Source organism: Phycodurus eques, chromosome 17 (assembly GCF_024500275.1).
Source record: "Phycodurus eques isolate BA_2022a chromosome 17, UOR_Pequ_1.1, whole genome shotgun sequence".
NCBI lineage: Eukaryota > Metazoa > Chordata > Actinopteri > Syngnathiformes > Syngnathidae > Phycodurus > Phycodurus eques.
Genome location: NC_084541.1, coordinates 818,406 through 846,284, shown reverse-complemented (window position 1 = coordinate 846,284; position 27,879 = coordinate 818,406). Strand labels below are relative to the sequence as shown.

Here is a 27,879-nt window from a genome sequence, read left to right as displayed (position 1 = left end):
TCCCAAGCAGTATATGATACGTTTTCCACCATATCGTGTCATGCAAGTGAATTCTGTTCACCTCTGCAACTAAAAGTCGTCATCTGCTGCGCTATTTAAACACATAAGGAGGCTTTCAAGTTATATAAAATTCCCCTCAGAGGAAAGAAACTTCAAGAACGGGAACTTGACAAGAACAGTTCTTTCATAATTTAGGCAACCAAATTGAATGATGGTATAATGGTTAAATTACAAACAAATTATTGTATGCAGGGATGTCCTGATCAAATTTTTTCCAATTCACTTGATTTTGAGTATCTCCCGATACCGAATCCTGATCTGATCAAACCTCATCCACAAAGCCATCCAAAATGAACAGCCGGGCAAGTTCTCCATCAAACACGCCGGGTTCCCTGAGTCGGTCTCGTTGCCAGGGTCTGTTCAGCAATGATGCTTGGACAACGGTCAAAGCGGATACCTTAGCCCAGGCATCCACAATCCAATCACATATGGTGGCGTAACTCGCCCGGCACTTCGTCTTCTCGACTTGGCGAAGCTCGTTTTCCTGCTTCCTCCACTTGCGAACCATGGATTCGTTGATCTTGAATTCTCTCGCTGCTCGATTCCCATGTTCCTCGGCGTAACTGATAGCTAGAATTCCAATGAATCTACATACGGTAGCCCAGTAGTATCATTTAAAAAAAAAATATACAGCTGATCACACCCATTATTAACAGCTTAGTTGGGAATAATTCATCATTAATTAAAATACAGTAGTACAGAAGATACAGGTATACACTCTATATCATGGGTGTCAAACTCACAGTGGGTCAAAATTAAAAATTAGGATATAGTCGCGGGCTGAACGCCATATTTATTGATAATTGGCAGCGATCGTGCATGTTTCCCCTTCTCTCCAGATATGTTAAACCTTATCATATGAAATCTGAATCTGGAATAAGTAGACTTTACAACAGGGGTGTCAGACTAATTTTTGTCACGGACCACATCGTAGTTATGACTTCCCTCGGAGGGCCGTTACGACTCTGAACCCATATAAATGAAAGCTTACCACATATATTCTAACTACATACAGTATACTAAACGCATTGATGAATAACCAGTTTTGAAATCAGAAGCCTATAAAAACATGTTTTTCAACTATTACATTTCTTTTCAAAGGGGGATTGGTAACAAAAAAATGCTTGCAAATATTGTTTTTTTTTTTTTTCACTGACAATATTGAAAATGTTTTATTGACCGTCAGATAGTTACAGTACTGCGCAACAAGACACGTGACAAGTCTAAAAATAAACTAGCTTTTGGATTCATACACGACAAAGACGCGGAGTTAAATGTCTTGTGCGGAGCCGATCGATGACGCCATTGATTCGAATCGGCGACTTATGACATGAAAGCCGATCAGCATAAAATGGTAATTATCGGCCAATACCGATAACACCGATCAGATAAAAAGTCTAGGAATAAGATAAAGTCTAGGAATAAGCAAACTTTATTGTAAACGCATGAGACATCAAATGTGCAATAAAAGACATCAGTGGTATTTGTTTCTCATTTAAATAGATAACATTTGTTAATCTGAAATCTAAAATTTATTGTTGTGATCATTTTCCATCTTTCGTCTGTCAATTTCTGGGAAGGGGAGGTATACATTTCCCCCAGGAGACCGGTAGCATAGTTGCTAATGACGGCAACAGAAAAACGGTAGGCGCCGACACACTTGCAAAGCATTCTGGGATTTGTAGTATGAGTGACGCAAACACTTAATATTGGCAGGAGACTTGATATAGTCTCGCGGGCCAAATATAATTACATCGCTGACCAGATTTGGACCCCGGGCCTGAGTTTGACATATGCTCTATACCAAGAATTTATTGTGGTTTGGATTTACGGCGTTAACCATTAAATTGTCAGACCTGGCTGTCCTTCTCTTCTTTTAAGATATTCTTCATATTACCATACAGTCAGTTTAGGTGCTAAATGGGCTTTTCTCTTTCATCAGGTTTAGTTGAGCATGGACGGAACTGGACGGCTATCGCCAAAATGGTAGGCACCAAAAGTGAGGCACAGTGTAAAAACTTTTATTTCAATTACAAGCGACGTCATAATTTGGACAACCTGCTACAACAGCATAAGCAGGTAAGCCATTTCCTGTCACCTGATGTGGTATGCCATTTAAAGTGCAGTGTGCAAATACATTAAGTAACTTTGTGGCTCTTTCTGATATCCAGGACACACGGCGGGCTCGTGCCGATAGGTCTCAAGGTGAAGGTCTAACCACAGCTTCACCTGATGACGATGACGACAATGCAGATGACAGTGAAGGTTAGAGCCAAAGATGATACAAAGCTGTGACACTTTGATGTTGACTTTTGTAACTGATTATCTCAGCTAGTCCAAGGGGCTAACAGGGTGAAGGACGTAAAGCGTCTGATTTTGTCCTTGTATTGTCAACCGTCATGATTTGTAATTGCTAAGGTTAAAGTAAAAGGTAAGAAGATGAAGAATAGAGTGACGTTTTGGAAACCTGATTCAACCTGTCAGCTGATTTGGCACCGAGAGACCCAATTTGAATTGATGTAACTAATGTGATGCAGTTTTTATTAAGAATAAGAGTGAAGCTAGGGCAAGATAAAAGATCCGAATTGTTGTGGCGCCTGTTGCGTAACATTTATTGCCTGTAAAGAATCAAGAAATCCGGCCACTTGAACACGATGTGCTGGGCCACACGCTCGATTCTGCAGGTCTGGCATTCTTTCCTTGTGTTCACAAGCCCCGCTCATGCTCATATTGTACAGTCAAGACAGGCACTGTGCTGTGAGAATTCTTCTACGAATAGATTCATAGCAGTGGCTCATTACATGCATTTGTTTATAATTTGAAAATGAAAACAATTTCCGTAGCTTTGGCGACAGCAGGACCTCGCGAGGGTTTGTCATGCTTATTTGACCCACCGTGGAAACCCAAACTGCCGTCTAATTTGCTTTGCAGTCAGCATAATCTCATGTGACAAATTTTCAAGGGCAGTATCATAACCTCATTTAGGTTTACTTGTAAACATTACAATGAGTTAATTGTAATGAGTTTATTTGCATGTTCAGCTCTGTGTTTCTGTGTTTGGAGGTTAATTGCATCTTGAAAATGTTTTGTGGTCACCATGGCAACTACAGAGCCAAAAATTCAAACCCGTGCCGATTATTTTTAATACAGAGTGTGTCTGCTTAAGATTTACCGTTATATTAGATGGCCGTATGTTTGGGGGACATTTAGTTTGTGCAATTACCAAACAAGATTCATGAAGTCGGGTGTAAAATGCTACCAATGTTTTAGCTCCATTTGTATCGTATCTTTGTGGCCTTGATCTCAGCACAGCCAAACACTGATGTGGTGACCAACAAAAAAGATATGACGCTGTCGTCACTTGCAGTCACGTGGCGTTTCTTGGAAAGAAATGTGTAGTATCGAGTGGAAGCAGCTTGGTTTATTTAACCACTGTTTGCAGTTCAGTTCAAATGTAAATGTGAAGTCTGTACTATTTTATTTCTAAAAGTATTTTTCTGCATTTGACATGTTATTTTTCCTCAGGAGGTGACAATAGCTCTGATACAGAGAGTGCTCCTTCCCCCTCTCAAACTGACCCCACCAAGTCCGGCGACTCCAAGAGACCAGACAGTGCTGCTGGAGATGCTCAGAGCTCTGATCAGGACATGGTTCAGGCCAGCAATGCACAAACCTCTGACCCCTCATATGGGGGCCTGCATGTCAAGGAAGAGAAAAGTCCAGAGAGCGACGCTGTTTCTCATGAGGAAAAGAGCAGAGTGGCTTCCTACTCAGGTGTGATCCATCCAAAAACTGAACCTCAAGATGTGGACATGAAGTCCGGAGAGATTCAGGTTAAAATGGAGCCGGAGATCAAGGAGAAAGGCGACAAAGGAGAACATGGTGAGAGGCAGAAGGAGCTTCACTCTGATAATGACTCCAGCGCCACCTGCAGTGCTGATGAAGATGTAGAAGCAGAGCCTGAAAGACAGAGGTATTTTTTTGTGGGCTTGTCTTCTCGATGAATGCCCACGGTTTACAGTGTGTTTAATGTTGCTTCTGCAGAATACTTTCTATGGAGAAGCCATCTTTGCTCAACCCTGCAGGGACGGTCCTGGTGTCTTCACCTAAGCAAAATCCACACACCATCCAGCAGATGCATCAGCGGGCAGCTGCCATCCCACCAATGGTTAGTACTTTAGATTGGAAGTATAACCAGCTTGCTGTGAATGGAACAGTGAGCAGTGTGATAGTATCAGAACTCGTATAAAGCGTATTTCTCATATTTGCAGGAAATGTACTTTCTCCATAATGCTGCATTTGCGAGACAATTTGAATTCAACCGATACATTTCTTTGATTTCTGTCTCAAGGTCCCTGGTCCTTATGGCCCCGCTCCCGTGCCCATCAGTGGCTTTGCGATGTTGCAGCACCAGATCAAAGCAGCGCATGCATCTGCACACCAGGAGGAGAAGCAGAGGCAGGACCAGGGTGACCTCGAGCGCAGACTGCCCTTCAACACCCGCAGCCCAAGTCTACTTGACAGAGATGGTAGGAGAACAAAAAACTACCTTCTCTCTGTCCTCATTTCACCTCCCTCTTGTTCAGAGCTCTTTCAGCTGCATGTGCTGCTGCTGTCTGCAACCGACTATTTATAGTGGATGCACTTTTTGAGGCCTTGTTCATTTATGTGCATTCCCCCCCCCAAAAAGCTAAACCCTTGGGGTTGTAATGCTGCTCAGCCTGATTCCACACAAAGAAGGTGCTTTCTGATGCAAACACAGCGGTTAAGCCTGTATTGCTGCTATGCTTGAGAATGCCTTGGAGGAAGAAACAAGGCTGTGGGGATGTTTGCTGTTTTGACTTGACCACGTCAAAGTAGGATGTTTTCTGCTTTTATGCACAAGATAACTCCTGAAGGGCAAGCAGTGAATCCACTCTCTATGCTGTGTTCTAGCTTAATGCAAAGCTTTTAGCACCCTAAAGTCAGAGAGCCATAAAAGTGGCGCAGCTGTCGGCAAACCGCTGAGCTGTGAGACCACAGCTTTCGTTGCAAAGGTTTCAATGTGCGTGTCCAAGTAGCCATGAACGGTGTTCGCTCCCTCTTCATCTGGGTCACACTCAATGCTCAATGGCAACGAGTTCTCCTTTTTAAAAGTGGTCGTCTTCCCTTTGTCCTTATACCTGTGTACTGCAGGTAAGCCCCTACCCTACATGCCTTATGACATGATGTTGGCTCTGGACCAGGAGGCCCTCTCTGGTCGGCCAGGCTCTCCTTACAGACTCTCCCCCAGGGATCTAAGCAAGTCCTCACCCCAGCCTGACCCCAACATCCCCAATGCTTTCCGCTACAGTGTGCCGCCAGGTAAAAGCACACATCTTCACCTCCCTCTCTTCCCCCCTCGTCTGTTCTCTCAGATGCCTCCAAAACATTCTACAGTACTTTCCCTTGCTGATACTACGTAGCCTCCCTTGCCTGAACCAAGACTTGTCTGATGTTTTGAGACACTAAATTGTATTTAGCAAAACAACTTCATTGCAGAATCCATTAAAATATGTATCTTCCTATTCCCACTTGCGAGCAAATTCAAAAGCTTGCCTTTGGCTTTGATTTGTTGTTAAATTATCATAGTCAAAGTCAGAATGGAAAAGAGAGAGAGTGTGATGCTTTTGGAGCCTTGAATCCTGGGCTAGGCAACGGTTGAGAACACTGGTTTCATTTCTACTGTTCTAAACGTGTATGTAGCATTTGATGTCTCATAACCCTGCTTTCTAAGATCATACAATGGTCCAGTATTGTGCTCGGTCTTGCAGTGACACAAGATTGTATACCATAATTGCATCTGTAGCTAGCAATCGAAAAGCCATCTAGTTTGATAAGTCCAGGTTGAACTTGAAGAGTGTTGGGCACTTCAGGTTTGGAAGAGAAATGGATGAAGTGATTCACCTACTGTGTATGCCTTGCCTACTCTAACAATGCGGTGGAAGAGCTAAGGATCGTGCTTGAGTTGATCAGGTCAAGGTTCAGTAATGTTATGAGCTCGAACTTGGGTCAGTTGACGACCTGAAGGGACTGAATTAAAAGTTATGTTTTCATTGTTTCAATTGTCTTTAATACCACCATTGATTTGTGATATTATAGTCCAGACCTTAAACCCTTAGAGAAAATGTATAATATGCCACTGCTAGAGAAGACCTTCCCAAAGTGCTGTGCAATATAGACATTTTGTATCCTGATGTCATTTTATATCCCAATAACAACACAAGGATCTCATTTGATGTGCGTCCTGCGTCTGAGACGGACAAAAATTACGGATTTAAAACCTGCCCTATGTGTGTGTGTGTGTGTGTTGGTGAAGAGCTTCCACACACAGCAAATCTAAGGAGGAATACACTAAAAGTATGAGTCCTGCCTTGGTGTTAGCCAGTCAGAGACAGAGTAGGGTGGGTCATCGTTCGATAAATACAATGGACATGGGAGTTGTTTTTCTGGACTCGATATATTTTCAATGTTGTGGTAACACTGGTCGTGCCGCTCACGACACAGCAAGCTGCTGGCGGCACAGCGTTTGCTTCTTTATTACATTGCTAGCCTGCAAGCTAAGGAGCTAAACACCTCACCTCACTCGACTGCTGCAACATCGTTTAAAATGGCAGCGCTTGGAGTTGTGTGTTTATGTGGGGAACACGTACACACACGTATACAGTGGGGACAGAGAGTATTCATTCATTCATCTCCAATTCCGCTTCTCCTCACTAGGGTTGCGGGCGTGCATGTTTTTGGGATGCGGGAGGAAACCGGAGTGCCCGGAGAAAAGCCACGCAGGCACGGGGAGAACATGCAAACTCCACACAGGCGGGGCCGCGATTTGAACCCCGGGCCTCAGAACTGTGAGGCAGATGTGCTAACCAGTCGCCCACCGAGCTGCCGGAAAGTATTCAGACCCCCTTAAATTGTTCACTCTGTTATATTGCAGCCATTTGCTAAAATCATTTTAAGTTCATTGTTTCCTCATTAATGTACACAGAGCACCCCATATTGACAGAAAAAAACAGAATTGTTGAATTTTTTGCAGATTTATTAAAAAAGAAAATCTGAAATATCACACAGCCGTAAGTATTGAGACCCTTTGCTCAGTATTTAGTAGAAGCGCCCTTTTGAGCTAATACATCCATGAGTCTTTTTGGGAATGATGTCCCTCCAGAGATACGCAATTGGGTTTAAGTCATGGCTCTGGCTGGGACATTCAAGAAGAGTCACGGAGTTGTTCTGCAGCCACTCCTCTGTTATTTTAGCTGTGTGCTTAGGGTCATTGTCTTGTTGGAAGGTGACCCTTCAGCCCAGTCAGATGTCCTGAGTGCTCTGGAGAAGGTTTTGGTCCAGGATATCCCTGTACTTGGCCGCATTCATCTTTCCTTCGACTGTAACCGGCTGTCCTGTCCCTGCAGCTGAAAAACACCCCCACAGCATGATGCTGCCGCCACCGTGCTTCACTTTTGGGACTGTATTGGACAGGTGATGAGCAGTGCCTGCTTTTCTCCACACATCCCGCTTAGAATTAAGGCCAATTAATAGACGGCACCTGAGTTAAATATATGAGTGTCACAGCAAAGGGTCTGAATACTTATGGCTGTGTTATATTTCAATTTTTCTTTTTTAATAAATCTGGAAAAATTTCAACAATTCCGTTTTTTTCCCGTCAATATGGGGTGCTGCTGTGCGTACATTAATGAGGAAAAAGATGAACTTAAATGATTTTAGCAAATGGCTGCAATATAACAAAGAGTGACAAATGTAAGGGGGTCTGAATCATTTATTGAACCAGGTAAAAGCTTATTGAGATATAAAATGTCTTTTTCAAAAGCCAAGACGAAGCAGGAAGTATACAGGCAGCCGGAATTATACTCATAACACAACAACATTCATACAATAAATAAAAAAGAAGTTGTACAAAATGTATGACATCTGATTTAAAAACCGTGACAAAGCCCAAATGCTTTCCAGTATGTATTTCTTTTTTAATTCATTCAAATTTGACAGGCTTTAAGATATTGTTTGGGCCTCTTTAGTCTGTTAATGGCGCTATACCTTAGTGCCAAATGTTGAAGTGCTATTTTTCTAAACAGAGCCTGGGTCTGTTTTATTTATATAAGATCTTTTATTTATTGTTCTACATTACAATGTCAAAGTTGTATATTCTACAGAATTCAAAGTTAATTGTGCTTACACAGGATGGACTTGAATTATTATGCTCTAATATCATTATATCAGTGGCATTAAAACATCAACGATACTATCGTTTTTGGGAAAATATATCTTCCTAAAGAATGTCCTGTCGTGGCAGGTCGAAACACATATAATATATTGAGAGAGTGCAAGAGCAATGGATAACACAAAAACGTTGGCCGGTTTTCGGGGCGCTTGGGCGGGGCCGGCGGACCGCCCTGGATCCCTCAGTGTGGGACGTGCCCCGTCCACCGGGCCGCTCTCGGATGCACTCCTGGGCCCGACCCCACCTCTCGAGTGCGTCTGTGGGGTCCTCAGCCCCTGCGGTGCAGGTGCAGCAATTACAGGAGACTTTTGACGGTCATTGTGCATGCCAAACGGTGTCACTTCACTTGCATGTGTCCGCGGACACACATCCCGAGGACTTATTCGCTGGGTTTGGGGCCACTCACTCATTGCGACAAATAAGTTATGACTATGCTAATTTCTCGGGTATGCCTTCGCTCATACTCTGGTCCAATAGATGTTTATAATTTACACGGCCACACCCTCCACACTCGAGTTCACGACCCTTGTCCTGCATATTTCCCCTCTTGTCCTTCTCCTGTCCTATCTTGCCCTGTCCTTCCCTCACAGGGTGTAGCACTACTGCCCCATACAACATGCAGATCTAATGTGTCATTGTTCTATGTATTTTATGATTTACTTTCCTCGTGTTGTTTACAGCTAGTGCTTTGTCTTTTTTCTCACTCCCCTCTAAAAACCGTGTTCTGATTGATTTTGATTCTCAATAAATATTCATTAAAATACTAAGAAACCACAGTGACCGCCTCAAAAGTCCACTGTGACACAGTAAAACTGTTCCGGCATAAAAGTGATACAGATCCTCCTTTGTGTTTGAGCTAGCAGCCGACCAGGACAAAAAAAAAAAAAAAAAAAACAATTAAACCTTAACATGGGGGGGGGGAAGAGTTAAGCTCAATAATATATTTATAATGCTAATTAAATCAATGGTATTAAATAATTATTAAATGATTAACTGCAACAGTGATCTGCAGAATAGGTTAAATCATTTGGATGATTTATGTAAATAGACGCTAAAGGGAAATTTGTTTATGAAATGTTTTTTTTTCTGTCAAAAGGGGCAGAAAACATAAGATTTATTCTTCCCTCTGTTCCTTTTCCTTTGAATTTTGTTTTTATGTAAAACATTTTTGCTTGTTTTTTTCTTAAAATAGTCCCCCCCCCCCCCAACATAGGAATCAGTAGAAGACACCTGCCACCATTTAAAGTGCCTCCAATTAACCCCAAATAAAGTTCAGGTGTTCTAGTTTGCTTTTCCTGACTTTAATACACTATTTTAAAAAATAAATACATTGGAAGTTACTCACTTGTTACTCAGTACTTGGGTAGTTTTTCTTTTCACTGAATACTTGCTCTTACTCAAGTGATTATTTGGAGGACTATTTGAGTGCAATTTTTTGGCTATTCTACCCACCTCTGCTCCCGACTAATAATCCTTAACAATGAGATCCTGGGATTCTGTGGAAGCGCTCTGCGGACCATGGCTTGTGCTGTAAAATGAGACTACAGAAATGTCCGAAAAAGCATCCTAGTAGAACAGCTAAACTTTATTTGGGGTTAATCGGAGGCATTTACAATGGTGGCAAGAGTGTGCTGACTCCCATTTAGCCTGAGTTTGATTGTGATTAGTCAATTATGAGCACAACCACATCCCCAGTGATGACGGTGTTCACACTTGTGCAACCACATTATCGCAGTTGTTTCGTTTTACTACCCCTCGAGTAAAGGTTTCATTTTCTTTTTTCCGCCAATTAAATTTTATAGATTATAGGTCACATTAATGTGTGTAAAAAGTTTTGAAAAGATTAATTTTGGTGCCTTTTTCTTTTTTAATATCCCAAGTATAACAGGGGTGTCTAGACTTTTTGTATCACTTGACATAAGTGTGCCATTAGGTCAGTTATTCTCAATCAGTGTGCTCTTCAGGTGTGCCATGGGTAATTATAAAATTGTATGTAATTGCTCAAATTATTTATTTGCAAGAAATAATGTATCTTTGTTCATCTATTTAGTGACAGACAGAACAAATAAATGCTAGTCTATTAGGTGGCAGGAAGCACATACATTAATTAATGTACCCACTTTTTTTGACATTTTTGTTTGTTGGTGTGCTGTGAGATTTTTCAATTGTAAAATATGTGCCTTGGCTCCATAAAGGTTGGAAATCACTGCATTAGGCATCCCCTTCCTGGAGTCAAGCAGTGTATAACAGACATGAGATGAAGCTACTGATGTTTGAGCCAATACCACGAAATGGTTTTCACTAAATGGCGTCGAGGTACCTTCAGTAGCCAAAAAAAAAAATGTACCGCCATTACCAGATAACTAGCAACCCTTTACTGCTCAGTGACTGTTTTTTTGGTCAATGTCTTTATGTCTCCAATGTGTTCTCTGTCATTTGACTGTCTGTTGTCGTACTAGAGCGGCTCCAACTACCGGAAACAAATTCCATGTGTGTTTTTTGGACATACTTGGCAAATAAAGATGATTCTGAAATGGTCAAAGAGCATGCAAAAAAAAAAAAAAAGTACAGCGTAAACTCTTAAGATTTGTAGATTGTTGAATTAAATGTCATCCAAAGTCACTTGAGTTGTTGTCCATATGTTATCGAATACTCAGCAAGAGTCACTGCTTTTTCCTCTTCTAATATTCTCATCAGTCCTCCACCCAGCTCCCAACCAGCTGATCCAGAGTCTGCCAGATGGAGGCCGAATGGCTTTCAGCAGACCCAGTCGACCTCCCAACATTCCCTCTCCTCCTCCTCTCATTCCAACCACCAAACCCACTGACAAGCCGTCCTTCATTCACGGGGGCTCAATATCTCAGGTAAGGGCCTACAGGGATACAACCAATGGTAGTTTGGTTTGGTTTTTCTATTATTGTACAGTTTACATGCTATTTTATGTATGAGCCGTTTTCACATTTTATGCCACATTCAAATGTTTTTCAACACTTGACTTTATGGACACAAGTGAGTTGAGTTGGGCATGTTATGTTTCTGCTATTTCAGGGAACTCCAGGCACATACCTACCTTCGCATGCCATTTATGGGCCTGATGGGAGTAAAAACACTGTGGGCTCCATCTCTTTGGGCCTGCCTCGGCACCAAGATCCGAACAAGACTGGTAGGCCAACTACAGTTGCACTCAAAATGATTCAACCCGCAATGCAGATTAAATGTTTTTGCAATGACACAAAAACACAAATAGCACAGCAAAACTAATACGACGAGCAGCCATAATTCTTTGAAAGTGGCTATTTTGCAAATAAATGTTTACTGAGCGTTAAATAATTTTGAGAAACTGTTCCTGACATGCGGCACGGTGGGCGACTGGTTAGCAGATCTGCCTCACAGTTCTGAGGACCGGGGTTTAAATCCCGGCCCCGCCTGTGTGGAGTTTGCATGTTCTCCCCGTGCCTGCATGGGTTTTCTCCGCCGGGTACTCCGGTTTCCTCCCACGTCCCAAAAACATGCGTGGTAGGTTAATTGCAGACTTTAAATTACCCGTAGGTGTGAATGTGAGTGCGAATGTTTGTTTGTTAATTAGTTAGGGTTAGGGTATGTGTGCCCTGCGTTTGACTGGCGACCAGTTCAGAGTGTACCCCCCCCTCTCGCCCAAAGAATGCTGGGATAAGCTCCAGCACGCCCACGACCCTAGTGAGGATAAGCAGTACAGAAAATGGATGGATGTTCCTGACATAATTCTTTGCTTTTTTTGTAATCATCGACTGTTGTAAGAACTAAGTTAACACATGGTTTCAGCTGCATCAATACATGATGGTCGAGGAAATCCAGCAAAAATGGGTGAGAACCTGGCTTTCAGAGGATCAATCACTCAGGTAAAGAAGGCATGAGATTACAAAAGTATTCAAATGTATTACTTGGGGTCTATGTTGCTTTATGTTTTTTTACTTTCTTTTCCAGGGCACACCAGCCCTTTCCCAATCTATTGTTGCTGCTGACCTGCTGAAAGGCACCATCACAAAACTGGCCACAGAGGACCTGAGTAACTGTGACAAGGCAAGGGACCAGATGGCTAAAGGTCATGTTATCTATGAGGGCAAGAGCGGCCACATTCTCTCTTATGATGGTACGTCTTTTGACCGTGTTTTTAACAATGTCTGTATCCCTTGATAAAACACACAGATGCAATTTTTATTGTATCTCTTCAAAAGCCATCAAGAACCCTAGGGAAAACACCCGTAGTCCCAGAACTGGTCATGAGTTGAAACGCACTTATGAAATGATGGAGGGACCCATCAGCAGGGGTCACCCAGGCAGGGAAGGAGCTCCTTTTGAAGGTACTGTAGTGCTTTTTTTTTTTTTTTAAACAAATGCATATACATTATTGTATGTCTAAGTGCCATTTCTGTATCACTGTGACTGAGTATGCCTTTTTGTGCTTAGGGCTGATTAGCAGAGCCTTGCCCAGAGAAGGCCTCCATGGAGATTCTAAAGACAGACAAATAATAACTGGCTCTATCATGCAAGGTAACAAATTACTAGACTTTACACCGATCTGATCGGTATCGGCCGATAATTAGCATTTTATGCTGATTGGCTGATCGGCTTTATCGTAATTCGCCGATCGATCGGCTCCGCAAAAGACATTTACTCCGCGTTGCCATCGTGTACAGTATATTCGAATTCAAAAGCTAGTTTATTTTTAGCCCTTTCGTGTGTTTTTGACATAGTACTGTAAATATCTGACAACCAATAGTTATTTTAAAAAAACATGTCTGCGGTATTGGACAGACAACACGTAATGCGTGGATCAGACTACAAGACAAATTTGCTCTTTCACGATTGCACTGTCAGACGACTGCAATAAAATCTTGTATTCCGATACCACCGCATCCCGTCTTTCACGATCATTGGGCTTTATCTTGCAAACTCAAAACGTGACCGGATACACTCGTTACCACGGCCTAGACAACAGCAATCGATCGCGTGAAAAAAAAAAAGGGGGGGGGGGAAACGTGTGCTGGTGGTCACCGGTGCTCGGGAGATTACGTTCATTTAAGGCTTGCTTGAAGTATGTTAACGTACTTTAAAGACGATACGGCTCGCAAGCACGGGACAGACCGTTACGTAGCCTAGCAAGGTATTGCTAGGACTAACGGTTGTGCGTAAACTTGCGGGCGTTATGTCAAATCATGCTCGAAGGTTTCTGTGTGTGTGAAGTAGTTTAATTACAATAAAGTAGTTCCTACACTGGCGACGATACCCGAATTTCCGCGTACGTCGCGTTTCACTGATAGTCGAAATTTACGTCGAAAATACTACTGTTACGGGTATTTTCCCACGTGATTGGGACAACAAGCTCAGTGTGTGTGGGCGTGTGCGTCGTCGTGTGAGTGAGACGGGACTGTGACGGAGGAAGGAGTGCGCGCAGGTGCGAGTGTGTACACTAGCAAGTGTAGTGACGGCGACCGGCGAAGAGTGGCGATTAGCGGAGGACCCGTTGACGTCGAATGTCCAGAGGAGCTAATAAAGCCATTAAAGCAGCAAATCGGTGCTTCGGGCCTTTATTGTTGCCGCCACCCGGCTCAGCTGTGCAACGAGAGACGGGGGTTAACCCCGAGGAGGACAACCTCGGCCCTGGAGAAGGCGTCTCCTGACCACGGTCAGGTGACCGTAGCAGGAAAGGGTAACACTTCGTATAAAGAAACTAAACGACATTAAAATAAAAAAATAAGATGCTTCACTTTTGTCATTACTGCTGAGAGTGTGAAAACCGGAGGGCGAAAAAGGCAAAGATACTCCCGCCGCACAAACACAGACGAGCACTATGCACTAGCCAAGCATGGTGCTGGGACAAAATGGCGGACGAGGCACGGGCGTCGTAAAGTCGAAACGTCGTAGGTCGAGTGCGTCGTAACTCGAGGACTTCCTGTATACAGTGAATTAACAAGTCATTTAAATAGACACATTGCTCCATCTTGTGATCGGATCGGTGATTGATTATCGTTTTTTTTTTAAACTCCCCATAAATCCTGATCGTGTAAAGCCTACAAATTGCAAAGCTCCCCATTTTTGTTGGGCACGTAGGAACTAAAATGCTTTTTTTCCTTCACTTTTTAGGAACACACAGAACAGCTGCAGAAACATATGAAGATGTTATGAAATATGGAAAACAGATTAAACGAGAGAGCCCACCTATCCGCTCCTTTGATGGGGGAATTGGCAAAGGAAAACCCTACGAGGGCGTTAACACCATTAAAGAGACTGGGCGCTCCATTCATGAAATCCCTCGACAGGACCAGTCTGGCCAGGACCTCAGAAAGACTCCTGACCTATCAGACAGGAGGGTCATAGATGGATCCATGTCTCAGGTTAGACCTTTGGTAATGATGGATTCATTTGTTTTTTAAATTCCATTCCACTTTAATTTGGTTTTATAGCAATTGCTAAATTAACTTTCAGCAAAGTCTTTTGGAGATACTTTGTTAGACTGTTTGATCGTGTGTTTTTACTAGATGCACTCTCTGAACCAACCTACAATCAAGCACAATGTTAAGTCCCTAATCACTAGTCCCAGTAAGCTTCCCCACGGCCTACCCCAGCTCGAGGCCATGGAACGGAGCAAATACGAGGAGAGCAAGGCAGTGCGCCACACCTCGGTGGTCAACTCCACCACCTCTGTCCTGCGCTCCACGCACCAGGAAGCTGCGAAATCTCAGCATAGCCCAGGCATGTATGAGGATGCCAATGCTCGCAGGACGCCTGTGAACTACAGCTCCAATTCTGTGACCAGAAGTTCACCCATGCTGGGGCGTTCATCAGATGGTATTGGCCATATACTGTACATTTTTAGTTTTGTCAACTTGAATTTACATGGGAATGATTTGATAATGATTCTAGGTGTAGTTATTGTAAGCCTTACCTAATTACAAAAGGCACATGTCCCTCTCAACCACAAAGGAGCAAAATCTGCTGCACATGAAAGAAAGAATGCCATGACACCGACGCAGAGGGAAAGTGTCCCAGCCAAGTCCCCCGTGTCGGGTGGCGACCCCAGGGCGTCTCACAGCCCCTTCGACCCTCACCACAGGCCGGTAGTTCCTGGGGAAGTGTACCGAGCTCACCTGCCTCCACATCTTGACCCCAGTATTGCCTTCCACCGAGTGATTGATCCTGGTACTTTGTTTGAAATTCTTTACATTACCTTAGGGAGTACAGTCATCAAGTAAATGCATATTAGATATCACATTGTCAGTAGAGTGGAATCTCGGGATACGAACGACGAAGTAAATTTGAAAACAGAAATGACCTCGGTTCACGAGCTATTTTTCTTTTAGTAAGGCTCAGTTTTGCTTTTTTTTTTGGAAACATCACTGGCTCCATAGGTCACGCATGCCACGTATCTGCAGGCTATAAATTAGCCCTCGGTATGGCTCCAAAGAAAGTCAAAATGGCTAGCAATCATGTTTTTAGGAAGCCAAATGTATTTCTGTGGACAGAAAGATGGAAATGGCTAAATACAAAAATGCAGCCTGTTGACGTTGCTCACTCACTGTGGAGTTTGTTCGGCAAAATCTCTAGGCTACTGTTGTACTAATAATAAATCAACAACGGAGTACCACCTAAAAACATGCAGCATTGTTAGGTGCTGGAAAAACAAAGCAGTGAAAACGGTTAACGTGGATTTTAATTGTCCCTGTCCCCCCCGCATCCTATACTGTGTAGCAGCCTTCATGTTCCCCAGACAGCCATCTCCAACTGGCTACCACAACACATACCAGCTATACACCATGGAGAACACGCGGCAGACCATCCTCAATGATTACATCACTTCTCAGCAGATGCAAGTCATTCCACGGCCTGACATGGCCCGTGTGGTGTCACCGCGGGAACAGCCTGTTGCTATCCCATACCCAGCTGGAGCTCGAGGTATGGTTCTTCACCACCTGGCCCTCTCTTAGCTGTAGTAGGATCCTGGTTAGGAGGGGCTCTAGATTGCACTGTTGCTGTGAAGTAGTAGTGGCTACCTTTTGCAGATAACCAGAAGCAAATGACCGAGACGCATTTGACTGATTTCATATTGTGGCTGCAATTTATCTGGCTCTGTTTAACAATTCATGACTGTCACTCAAATATGGGTGCCGCATTCAGGTTTACCGCCCTTAAACTTTGTTGCAGCCCTGTTGACCTAACCATTGCCAAACTGCGTTTGGGAGCACTGACAAATGATGGTGATTGGGTGTATGCAGTGCTAATACAGTGAGAAATAAATGACTTGTTTTTTATTGTTCACTATTGGCCCTTTGCTTCTGTCTGTAAAAGGGATAATTGATCTAGCCCAGATGCCTCCAACTATCCTGTTGCCTCACCCTGGGGGAACAGGTACTCCCACTTTGGAACGTATCGCCTACCTCCCTGGAGCTCAGCCCCCTTTCACTACTAGGGCTTTCAACCCAACCTCCATATCGCCAGGTGAGGATTCCCTCCCCAATAACCTACACGCCATGTTCCCTTAATTTGCTCGCCGCAATCTTCTGTTCCTTCACACCTCTCATGGCGTGCAGACCTGCTTAGGGAGTCCAAGGTCAGTACTTTCCCGTCCAGACCTTGTGTGTGAGCATTAGTCCTGAGTGATCCAGTCAAAAGAGGACAGTGGTGTTCACACTTGGTATTAAACGTGCATCTCTACTTGCTGTGGGCCACATCTAATACAAATAAGCAGTACTAGGCTGGGCTTTATTCAACCAAATCGCTTCCTACACTGGTATTGCATTTGAATGAAAAATAGAGATCAGTAAACAACTGTAGTCCTTCCACACATTAGATGACTGCAATTTGAAATGGAAAATTGCCTCTTCTCTTTCTGCCTAAAACCTGCTTTCCAACTCTCTTTCATCTTCGACCCACAGGAAATTCAGCTACTGTAGGGTCGAAGACAGGTGGAAAGCGGGTTCTTAGGCTGAAAGAGAAGAGGATAGCACAGAGCCTAGAACCGAATGTGAGGACTTTGAATATTGGGTCTACGACAGGAAAAACTTGGGAGTTGGTTGACATGATGATAAGGAGAAATTCTGGAAGGAGCTAGACAAAGTAGTTCTGAGCATCCCAGACACAGAGAGAGAGAGTCGTGATTGGTGCAGATTGTAATGAATATGTTGGTGAAGAAACCGGGTGATGAAGAGGTGATGGGTAAGTTTGGCATTCAGGAAAGGAACTTGGAGGGACAGATGGTGGTAGATTTTGAAAAAAGGAAATCGTGAACACTTTCTTCCAAAAGAGGCAGGACCATAGGGTGACCTCCAAGAGCGGCGGTAGACGCACGCGGGTAGATAACATCTTGTGCAGACAATGTAATCGGAAGGAGGTTACTGACTGTAAGGTAGTGGTGGGGCAGAGTGTGGCTAGACGGCATAGGATGGTGGAGAGGAAGATTAAGAAGACAAAAGGCAGAGCAGCGCTGAGAAAGGAAGAGTGTTGTGCGGCTTTTCAAGAAGAGGTGAGACAGGCTCTCGGTGGACAGGAGGAGCTTCCAGAAGACTGGACCACCATAGCCAAAGTGATCAGAGAGACAGGCAGGAGAGTGCTTGGTGTATCTTTTGGTGGGAAAGGGGAGAAGGAGACTTGGTGGTGGAACCTTAAAGTACAGGAAATCATACAAGGAAAGAGGTTAGCTAAGAAGTAAGTGGCACACTGAGAGGAATACATGGAGATGCGACGTAGGGCAAAGGTAGAGGCTGCAATGGCCAAACAAGGGGCATATGATGACATGTATGCCAGGTTGGACACTGAAGGAGGAAAAAGACTGGACATCTTGGCCAGACAAAGGGATAGAGATGGGAAGGTGTGTGCAGCAGGCTAGGGTGAAAGGAGAAGATGTCATTTTAAATGGCCAAAGATTTGAAAATGTTGCCCAGGGTCGGCGCTGGGTCATGAAACCTTTCAGCCAATGTGGCTAAACAGTAGGAAAATCTCCTCGCCACGTGTGTAGTTAGCCACAGCATCACGTGTAACCAACTTACTGGAAGCCAGTCCTTGTCACTGGGAAATAAGCTTTTAACAATGTGGGTGTTTCTCATTCGAACGAGGAACCTTTTCATTCGAATGAGAATGAGTTTCTCATTTGAATGAGGAACCTCTACCTATGAGCGGTAACTTATTTACCTTCAAGTGGTAGCTTCCTGCGTTGGGGTAGCCGCATAGTAGCTTCCTGCGAACAGAAGCTTATTTACTTACGATTAACTTACAACTATTTACAACCGAACCAGACTACAAGACTTGAATTTTTTTTTTAAATGTTTCTCAGACACAATATAACGGTGACGACTTGCAAGTAAAGCAGCAATGTCCATGTAATAAAGTCCCAGATGAAAATATAAAATATTTTCACACAGAAAAAGCTAACCGAAATGTGTAAGGGTCTTTTCTACATGCAGACATTTAATGGACTATACTTTCTCGTTGGGATGAGAAACAAGTTTCTTTTTTTCCCCCCATGGCCCTTTCGGGGCTCCATACGTACGATTGTTATTCTATAGTATTATTCTATAAATTATTATTTATAGATTATTCAAATATATATATATAGAATAATAATATATAAATTATTCTATAGTATAACCAATACAACGTTGGACACAGCCAATAACTCTTTCGTGTAGGCCAGGCTTAATTATGATGAATTTATATGAATAACAAATATTTATTTTAGTATTGAATTGTAAAATTTTAACTTCAACTGTAACTGTATAATGATGCTGTTGCCAGTCGGAGTAGCATTGCTGTCACTTTCAGCCGAGTACAGAGAGTGACAAGTGACACTTTTCATCACCAAGATGTGATCATAAAAGCGTTTGAAATGGTCAACTATATTAAATGTTGATGAATGATCTCATTTAATACAGAAAAAGTGTTGACAAAAGCTCAGGAAATTTTCTCAAATTCAAACTTTTTAGTTGAAGATAAACAAATATTCTAAATCTTTGGTGGTAAATCTTAGTAGGCTAACTTAAGCTGTAAAATTGTAAGAGATTTTAAAAGCGGGACAAATGTATAAGTTTCAATTAAAATGACATTACCTTCCCCACTGTGCTGTTCCCCGCAGCTGGGAAAGCCCATTAGCCTGCAGCGGCAGGATGGCGGCGTTCCCGAGTCTGCATTCGGTGATGATCTGAAGCACTTCACGAAGCGGGGAGGGAGTAAAAACTAAACTACGAACGCCATTCGCACACGGCAGAATGAGAGCACTCAACTTGACTTTTATCAGGAAAGGCTTTTGGCGTGGGTGATTTTTATTTGCCAGTGTGGCTAAACGTGGGCGAAATTAGCATCGCCACATCCTGTTTCAATTAGCCATTGATAAGGTGGTGAATGGGCAGTTAGAGCACTCTTAGCCTGTGTGTTACAGTAATTGGCTTGCGCTTCATGGGAGCCTGGGCCATAACATGGCAGCTGTACATATGATGAGCACCCTCCCACAGGTGACACATGGCATTTTAATGCCTGCCAGATGCTTCATGACATGACCTTCCATCCTATGACTGTTGGCGAACAATATTATGCTTCCTGTTTGGGGGGAGGGGAGGGGGACGGGGGACATTCTCAAAGGGTATTGAATAAGTTGTGATGTTGATCTTTGTGACACTTAGGTCACCAAGCCCACCTTGCTGCTGCCGCTGCCGCTGCTGCAAATGTGGAGAGGGAGCGGGAACGTGACCGTGAGCAACAGGAGAAGGAGAGGGAAAAGGAACGGGAACAGCGGGAACGAGAAATACGAGAACGGGACCGGGAAAGAGAGCGAGCAAATGATTACATTCGTGGAAGTAAGTATTTGCTCATGAACCAGCAGAGGAGTTGCTATGACGTTCGACTTAATTTGTTCTGGTCATAGCTACTGTTTTGGTTCCAAGTGTAAATGTTTTTATTTTACTCTTTGCCTTTAAAGATAATGATCAAAAAATAATAAATAAATAAAATGAAATTATAATAATGCATACTTTTTGATCAGGTGGAGTTGAGCAACCAGGCCGGCCAGGAAGCCGAGGCTATCTCCACTCTCCTTCCCCTTCTCACAGGACGCAGGAAGTGGTTGTTCAACAGCGGCCAAGCATCTTTCAGGGCAAGAGTGTTATCACTTCTCTAATGTAAGTTTAACCAACTTGATCTGCTGGTGATTACCTGCCACACCACTGACTATTTGTTGACAGTATTTATTTAGCTTGCACAGTTTGCCTTTACATGAGATCCACAAACATGTCTCAAATTGATAATAAAATGTTCTTAACGAAAAAACAAAAACGTTTTCCCAGGATTCATTAAGAAACTCCAATGGGATATTGAACCCTTCTAGACAAGCACAACAATGTGCACATACAACACAAACATAACGTCAGTCACGTTTTGCATATTCCCTGTAAATATAGTCATCCTTAGTATGAGCTAGTGGTTTAGAAAATAATGCCCTTTTCACATTAGGATGGCAATACCCATTAATTATTAGTATTACAGTGTATTTTATACATGTAAATGTGACAGTTACCCATGTACAGATCTCAGTTGGACAGTACTGGTCACTGAGTTACACAAAGACTGTTATTACTGTTTCACACAGTGTGTAGTTGCTTTGCGAAAGTGTATCTGATAAATTGATGAATAGGCTCAACTCATAATAGCTTAAAGGGTTATCTGAAATGCTCCTAATTTTGTTTTTAGGCCTCATTCAGCAGCAACGGCAGCGGCCCAGAGTAACTCTCGCTACAGTACTGCAGCTGATGCACTGGCTGCGTTGGTGGATATTGCAGCCTCTGCTCCACCTGTGGATGTGGCCAAAGTTAAGGAGAACAAACGAGATGAGCGGGATGAGGAATTATGTTCAGCAGCTCGGAGAGCAGCTAGCCTCTCAGAACAGCAGCAGGAGCCAGAGCGGCGATCCGTACCATATGGTGCAATGTCTCTTCCAGGGGGGAAGCCCCACCCGGCGTACCCCGAGGGTGTTGGAGTTAAAGATAAGGGCCCTCAAACCTCAAAGTCCCGCATTGAGGAGGAGCTTCGAACTCGTGGAAAAACGACCATTACAGCCGCTAACTTCATTGACGTTATCATCACCCGACAAATAGCCCCGGAAAAAGACTCCCGAGAGCGAGGCTCACAGAGCTCGGACTCCTCAAGTAGCTGTGAGTATATGAGAAGTTATATCAACTTGTCTCGTCACTGGAGAAATATAGAGTATAGTGGAACCCCGCTATTCACGGGGGGAGAGGAACCGGACCGGACTGCAAATAGGGAAAATCCACGGATGATTGACGGCCATGATAATTACGTTGGAAAAACTATATATTCTTTTTAACCCCAAAAATTCTTGAATATGCAAAGTTGCCCCCCCCCCCACCCCCCCGAAAAAAAGGAAACAAAATTCCGCTAATAGGTGGCGCTGCGAGTATGTGGAGACCCACTGTATTTGTATTTATCAGCATAACTGTAGCTAATCTTAAAAACGTTTTCTCTTTTACTCTCCAGTGTCATCAAGTCGATATGACAACACTGGGGGAGGAGCCATTGAAGTGATAAGTCCAGCTAGTTCGCCAGTCCATTCCCAACTTGAAAAAACAGACGAGGCACAGCAGACGGCAGGTATGGACGGATGCACGTATGCGCGCACACCACTCAGGCATCCACTTTCGGTTTTGTTATGTAACAGGCAAACCTAAGCTGTTTCTCGATAACGGCGACAGTAGTCTTTCAGAAGTTTGCTTACACTTAATGGCGAGAATGTCATTAATTTGGGGCTTGTAATCATTTTATTTGAACAGCTCTTTTTTTCCTAGTTTGAGTGATTGTACATGCATACATTTTCAATTAATTTCAAAATAATAATTGGATTTAAAATGAATTTAGGATTTTATCAAATCAAAAGAAAAGTGAATACGTTCATTTATTTTAATAGGTTATGCTGAGGGTTCTAGAATGTCGTTTAAATTGACAAGGTCAAGCCCAGTAACTTCTCGTTAGTGATCATGTTTGACTGCATAAACGTAATTTGTTTTACAGTATTCACCGAAAAGACCGATGTTCAGAACAATGGGGAAAGTCCAAGAAAGGCAGTGAAGATCTAAGAAGGACAATAGAATATAGACTATACACAATCTGAGACAGTATTTTCTAAACAACTACAGATTCCAAGATTAGATTCAAAAAATAAATAAAGTTATTTAAATCTGTCACCTCTTAGCCAAGATCTGGAAGCTGTCACAGGCAGGTGACAGGAAATTGGTTCGGATGTTGAGGAATAACCATGGCTCAAGCATGCCATAAGCGAGAAAATGCCGGAACACAATTATAACTGTCCGCAATGGAGCAAGTTTTACAGTACATAGAGAGTGCTGACCAAAAAAGAGACAGCTTGGCTGAAAATTTCTAGCTGCACACATGGACAAGCCAATGCCAAAATCCACACAGGGTAAACATTCTACATAAGCTTAAATATATATATATATATATATACATCACGAACATTTGGATAAAGGTCTCTTTGCAAGTTTCTCATCAGTCACATCATTTCAGATAGATATTTCACCATTCTTCTTGGCAGAATTTGTCAAGTTCCTTTCATTTGGTTGGTTTCCTGGCACAGGCAGGCTTTAAGCATAGTTGACCAATTTACAACAGGGATTGGGAAGGCTATTCCACAAGCTTAATGTTAGCTTGTTCCATTCCAAAAGCAGTGTACAGTTTGGGATCATTGTAATTGTGTCCGAGTTTCAGCTGTCTCGCTATAAATTTGAAGAATTTGGACTTTGTCATCCTTAATTACTCCGACCACTTTGTGCAGTACCACTGGCAGCAAACGCAAGCATGAGGCTACCAGCTGGTACCATGTTCCACCTAATTTAAGATGTACGCTGTATAATCATTCTATCCAAATTGATGACATTCTTGCCAAAGATGAGTCTATGTACATTTCTAACCTCCCACTGTATGTAAGTTGTATGCTGCAAAGTACTGTCAAATCTAATCTCATTACCTTACCCTGACTCTCCAAATTATGAATGCTCTGATTTTGAACCTGATTAGCTGGCATGCGAGTCTATGACATGAGTCGATACCGGCCTTCGGCAGAGCCGCCACAGCCCAGTTCCCAGCAGGCCCCCTCATCCCAGGCCGACAGTTACTCTCAAATCCCGAAGACACACCGGGTCATGACCTTGGCCGACCACATTTCGGTAGGAAATGCCTGTGACGTACTGGAAATTGGATATATTATGAGGATCAAAACTGACCTAGTTTTGTGATCCTTCTTTCTGCCATGTAGCATATTATAACCCAGGACTTTGCACGTAATCAAGACCCTCCCACAGTTTCCTCTTCAGCCGCTGCCACATTCCAGAGCACGATGCCACCCATGTCTTCGTCAGTTCGAGCCAAGGTGCCCAGCCGCTACAGCCCTGAGAATCACATCCAGGCCCAACATCACCACCGTCCCCCCAGCAGGGTCTCTCCGGAGAACGCCACGGACAAACCCAGGTCCAGGTACTGAAGCAGTCATTGAATCATCACGGTGAGCCAAAGTAATCACGAATCATCTCAACACTTACCTCGGATCTTTGTCCACCGTCCAGACCTGGCAAGTCTCCAGAGAGAGGTGGGAGGCAGATGGAGAGCTATGAACCCATCTCACCGCCACAGAGTTGTCAAAGCATGGAAAAACAGGAGACCGGTGGGCCTGCACCCCAAAGGCGAGAGGCGGACAACTCTGAGATCAGGTCCGTGAGCTGCACAGACTCGATGCATGATCTCAAACGGGTCGGCATAACTAAAAGCAGGTAATGGGCAGTAAAAATAATGATTGTCTGATGAGGTTACTTTTATGCTTTAGATGTACAGTCAACTTCCAGAACCACCTGCGATAGGTGAAAAACCATGAAATTGGGAGCCCATATAAATATATATATTCATCTAAATTTGAAGTCGTCCTTAGTAGTATGAGTAATAATAGGGGAGAATAAAACAAAACCGAAGTATTTTGTATTTAAACACCCAAATGTTCAACCAAACCATATACAATATTAAGAAAAGTCCTCTCGCATAAAGCTAACCTAAAAGGTGTAATGCCATGCACCATAGATGTTATGGTAATTAGAAACCTTCAGTCTGCTACTTTTAACACGCAACACAGCAGCGTCACATACAAGCAAAGAGAATTAAACATTCAATATTCAAACCCCAAAATGTTGACACAAACCATTTAGTGCAACACATATTCTCTCTGCTTGGTTAGCACCCTCCTCTGCTTCTTCTTCCCTTCTCTAAATTATGCTGCATCCTGATACAGTAGAGCTCAGTGCATCTTGTGACACGACGTTGTACTACACCGAAGGCACGCAACTCTAAATCTGGACTTGCTTGGATACTGTAAAACCCATAAAAGATCACTTAAAGATCTGCGATATAGCAGGGGCACGAAGACGAAACTGTGATATAGCGAGGATTCACTGTCATAGATTGAGTACATGGCTGCTTATTTGAACCTTGACACTTTGATTTGTTGAATTCAAGGAATGACTCACGGTCCCCTGGCAGTGTCAGTTATCTGCCCTCCTTCTTCACCAAACTAGAGAACACCTCACCTATGGTGAAATCCAAAAAGCAGGAGATCTTTCGTAAGTTGAACTCCACCTCTGGTGTTGGTGATTCTGATGTTGGTAAGTGGGGCTTCGTGTCTTTCTTTTGGCTTAAACTAAAATGCATGCACCAAAGGTTCAAACAAACCTGTGTATATGCAAGGCATGTGTGTCGTCTTCTCATCTGATTTTCAATGTGATTAAGCATGTGGTTAGCTACATACTTGTCTTTGTGATTTTCAACAGCTAATTATGTCTTGCAGGAAATGCTCAACCAGGCACTGAGATTTTCAACTTGCCTGCTGTTACCAGCTCCAGTAAGTTACGATGCCTATTCTAAAGAATCCATCCTGAGAATGACATTCTAACTATAACGCATTTAAATACTGGACAAATATGAGCACGATAGCGAAGGGCATTTATGCGGTCTCGCTCAACATTTCTCATTGTATATTTTGTTGTGATTCCTAGGCAGCATCAACCCTAGGAACCACTCGTTCAGTGACCCTGCCAGTAACCTGGGCCTGGAGGACATAATCCGTAAAGCCTTAATGGGTAACTTGGAGGACAGACCAGAAGAGCACCAAGGCGGCGCAGGTGCCATCAGCAACGCATCCAACACGAGCAGTGACACTCGTCAGGAAGCCAACCCGTCGCCCAGCATAGGTACTTGCAAATTGTTAAGTAGTATTTTGACCATATCGTCACTTGTAGGCATATTTCCTTGTTCCCAGCTGGATAAACCTGAATGCTTAATGGATTTAAGCATAGCAGGTGCTGTGTATTTGCGTAATGATTGTGGGTGTGGCGAAGGAGGTCAACACCCTATATAAAGGTGTGTGTGTGTAAGTGTTAGGGAGCTTCCTTTCTTCAGGCAAAATGGGCCAAAAAAGGAGATTAAACTGACTCCGAAAAGTCAAAAATGATCAAGTCTCTCAGAGGGATACAGCACTGGTGAAAAAATCTCAGATATTGGGGCGTGATCATCGTGGGAGAAAAAGACACAAATTAACTGCCAAGGATTTGAGAAGAACCTACCAGGAACCCATTATCTTCAAGTTCTGTCATATTTCACAACTGCAACCTACCGGGAATACCTCGACGTGCAAGATGTTCTGTGACATCGTGACGTGACCGAGGTAAGAAAAGCTGGAAGAAAAAAAAAAAGACCACCACTGAACAAGACATAAGCTGAAGCAGCTAGACTGGCCAAGAAATATCTGAGGACAGATTTCTTCAAGGTTTTATGGAGGGATGAAATGAGAGTGACTCTTGACAGACCAGATGGATGGGCCCGTGGCTGAATCACTAACGGGCACAGACCTCCACTTCAACTCAGAGTCGTGCCAGTCTTTTGTCTGGCCCACTGAGCAGTTACACCACAGATGTCAAACTCAAGGCCTGGGGGCCAGCTGCGGCTCGCCACATCATCTTATGTGGCCTGCTCAAGCAAATTTTAGGCTTCTCGCTGTCTGCTTCGTTTCTTGCTCAAATCTATCCCAAAATATTGATTTAAAAAGTTGAGATGTAGCAAGCATTTTTCTCCCAGACCAAATGAACTGCAAAATAGTATTTTCCTTGACGTACGTCCGACTTCAAAACTAGTTATCCATCAATTTCTTGTTTGTACATAACAATACAATGAGGTGATTATACATTTTTATGGTTTAATAGTCATCGTGGCCCTCTGAGGGAACCCATAACCACACAGTCGGTCATGACAAAAAGAGAGACTTTTTTAGAGACCCCTGATTTACAGTATGAAGAGTGCTGTAATATGTTTCATTATGTATTTATTATTCATCTTATCAAACAATTTGTTAATTGATTTATTGTAAATAAAAATAAATAAATTGATCAAATAAACACTTTCACGTATACTCTACAGTATCTTTTATTTTAGGAAATAATTGGTTTATGATTTAATTAGAAATGAAAAACAATGAGCATGAATTATTTTACTATTAAAATAAGGCAACTGTGCAATACTGTTGTTTAATGTAGCTATTTTTTTTTTTCCAAAATTGGTTGTTTGAAATGTATTTATTTTCATTTCATTAGATAATGTCGTTGGTTTATTGTAAATAAAATATTCATTCATTTGTCTTCAGTAGCGCCTATCGTCACGTGCTGGAACCTATCCCAGCTGACTGTGGGCGAGAGGCGGGGTACACCTTGAACTGGTCGCCAGCCAATCGCAGGGCACATGAACAAACAACCATTCGCACTCACATTGACACCTACGGGCAATTCAGATTCTTCGATTAACCTACCATGCATGTTGTTGGGATGTGGTTGGAAATCGGAGTGCCCGGAGAAAACCCACGCAGGCACGGGAGAACAAGCAAACTCCACAAAGGGGAGGCCGGATTTGAACCCGGGTCCTGAGAACTGTGAGGCAGACGTGCTAACCGTGCCGCCAATAAAATATTACATTTGTAAAATAAAAGGATCTCACATTTAATATTTTTATTATTCAAGAATTGGTTGGTTGAGTAATACAATTCTAAAGTTTAGGATGTAAGAAATGAGCATGAATCATTTTTAAATAAAATGCATATTTTATGTATGCTTTTATTTATTTATTTATGATTTCATTTACGAGTGATGTCCTACGTGGCCCTTGAGCGCAAAGGTTTGCCCGCGCCCGGACTATATATTTCACGTTTCTCAGTCATCAAAAGCTGAACATGTTGCTCCTTTGCCACATCCAACAGTGAAGCAAAAGCAGGGCAAAGCCAACAGCCGTAAATCAAAGTCTCCTAACCTGGGTCAGGCCTTCTCGGGAGGGGATCGTCCTTCCTCCGTGTCCTCCGTACACTCCGAGGGAGACTATCACAGGCAAGCACAAGCCCAGTCCCAATGGAGTTGGGATGACCGACCTTCATCTGCAGGTTAGTCAGTCGAGCCCTTTTAAAGCTTGATTACGGCATGCTAAAATGTCATTTCCAC

At 43.0% G+C, this 27,879-nt stretch overlaps 1 protein-coding gene across 16 annotated transcripts in view; it reads left to right on the top strand.

The window, feature by feature from the left end:
- Nucleotides 1-27,879, top strand: part of ncor1 (nuclear receptor corepressor 1) — a 64,141-nt gene that overhangs the window by 34,463 nt on the left and 1,799 nt on the right. For 3 of the 16 annotated variants that reach the window (XM_061703508.1, XM_061703509.1, XM_061703521.1), the window contains 28 exons: nt 2,003-2,139; nt 2,232-2,325; nt 3,586-4,033; nt 4,105-4,228; nt 4,412-4,589; nt 5,236-5,403; nt 11,009-11,175; nt 11,360-11,474; nt 12,113-12,189; nt 12,275-12,440; nt 12,526-12,651; nt 12,758-12,841; nt 14,435-14,697; nt 14,830-15,139; nt 15,275-15,490; nt 16,040-16,243; nt 16,637-16,786; nt 19,960-20,133; nt 20,319-20,454; nt 21,023-21,483; nt 21,827-21,940; nt 23,381-23,529; nt 23,619-23,836; nt 23,926-24,129; nt 24,863-25,008; nt 25,191-25,244; nt 25,399-25,593; nt 27,645-27,821. In XM_061703508.1, coding sequence (XP_061559492.1) covers nt 2,003-2,139; nt 2,232-2,325; nt 3,586-4,033; nt 4,105-4,228; nt 4,412-4,589; nt 5,236-5,403; nt 11,009-11,175; nt 11,360-11,474; nt 12,113-12,189; nt 12,275-12,440; nt 12,526-12,651; nt 12,758-12,841; nt 14,435-14,697; nt 14,830-15,139; nt 15,275-15,490; nt 16,040-16,243; nt 16,637-16,786; nt 19,960-20,133; nt 20,319-20,454; nt 21,023-21,483; nt 21,827-21,940; nt 23,381-23,529; nt 23,619-23,836; nt 23,926-24,129; nt 24,863-25,008; nt 25,191-25,244; nt 25,399-25,593; nt 27,645-27,821 — 5,055 coding nt within the window. Of the gene's footprint in view, nt 1-2,002; nt 2,140-2,231; nt 2,326-3,585; nt 4,034-4,104; nt 4,229-4,411; nt 4,590-5,235; nt 5,404-11,008; nt 11,176-11,359; nt 11,475-12,112; nt 12,190-12,274; nt 12,441-12,525; nt 12,652-12,757; nt 12,842-14,434; nt 14,698-14,829; nt 15,140-15,274; nt 15,491-16,039; nt 16,244-16,636; nt 16,787-19,959; nt 20,134-20,318; nt 20,455-21,022; nt 21,484-21,826; nt 21,941-23,380; nt 23,530-23,618; nt 23,837-23,925; nt 24,130-24,862; nt 25,017-25,190; nt 25,245-25,398; nt 25,594-27,644; nt 27,822-27,879 lie in introns of those variants that run through there. The other 13 variants (XM_061703510.1, XM_061703515.1, XM_061703523.1 and 10 more) reach the window with 13 other exon arrangements.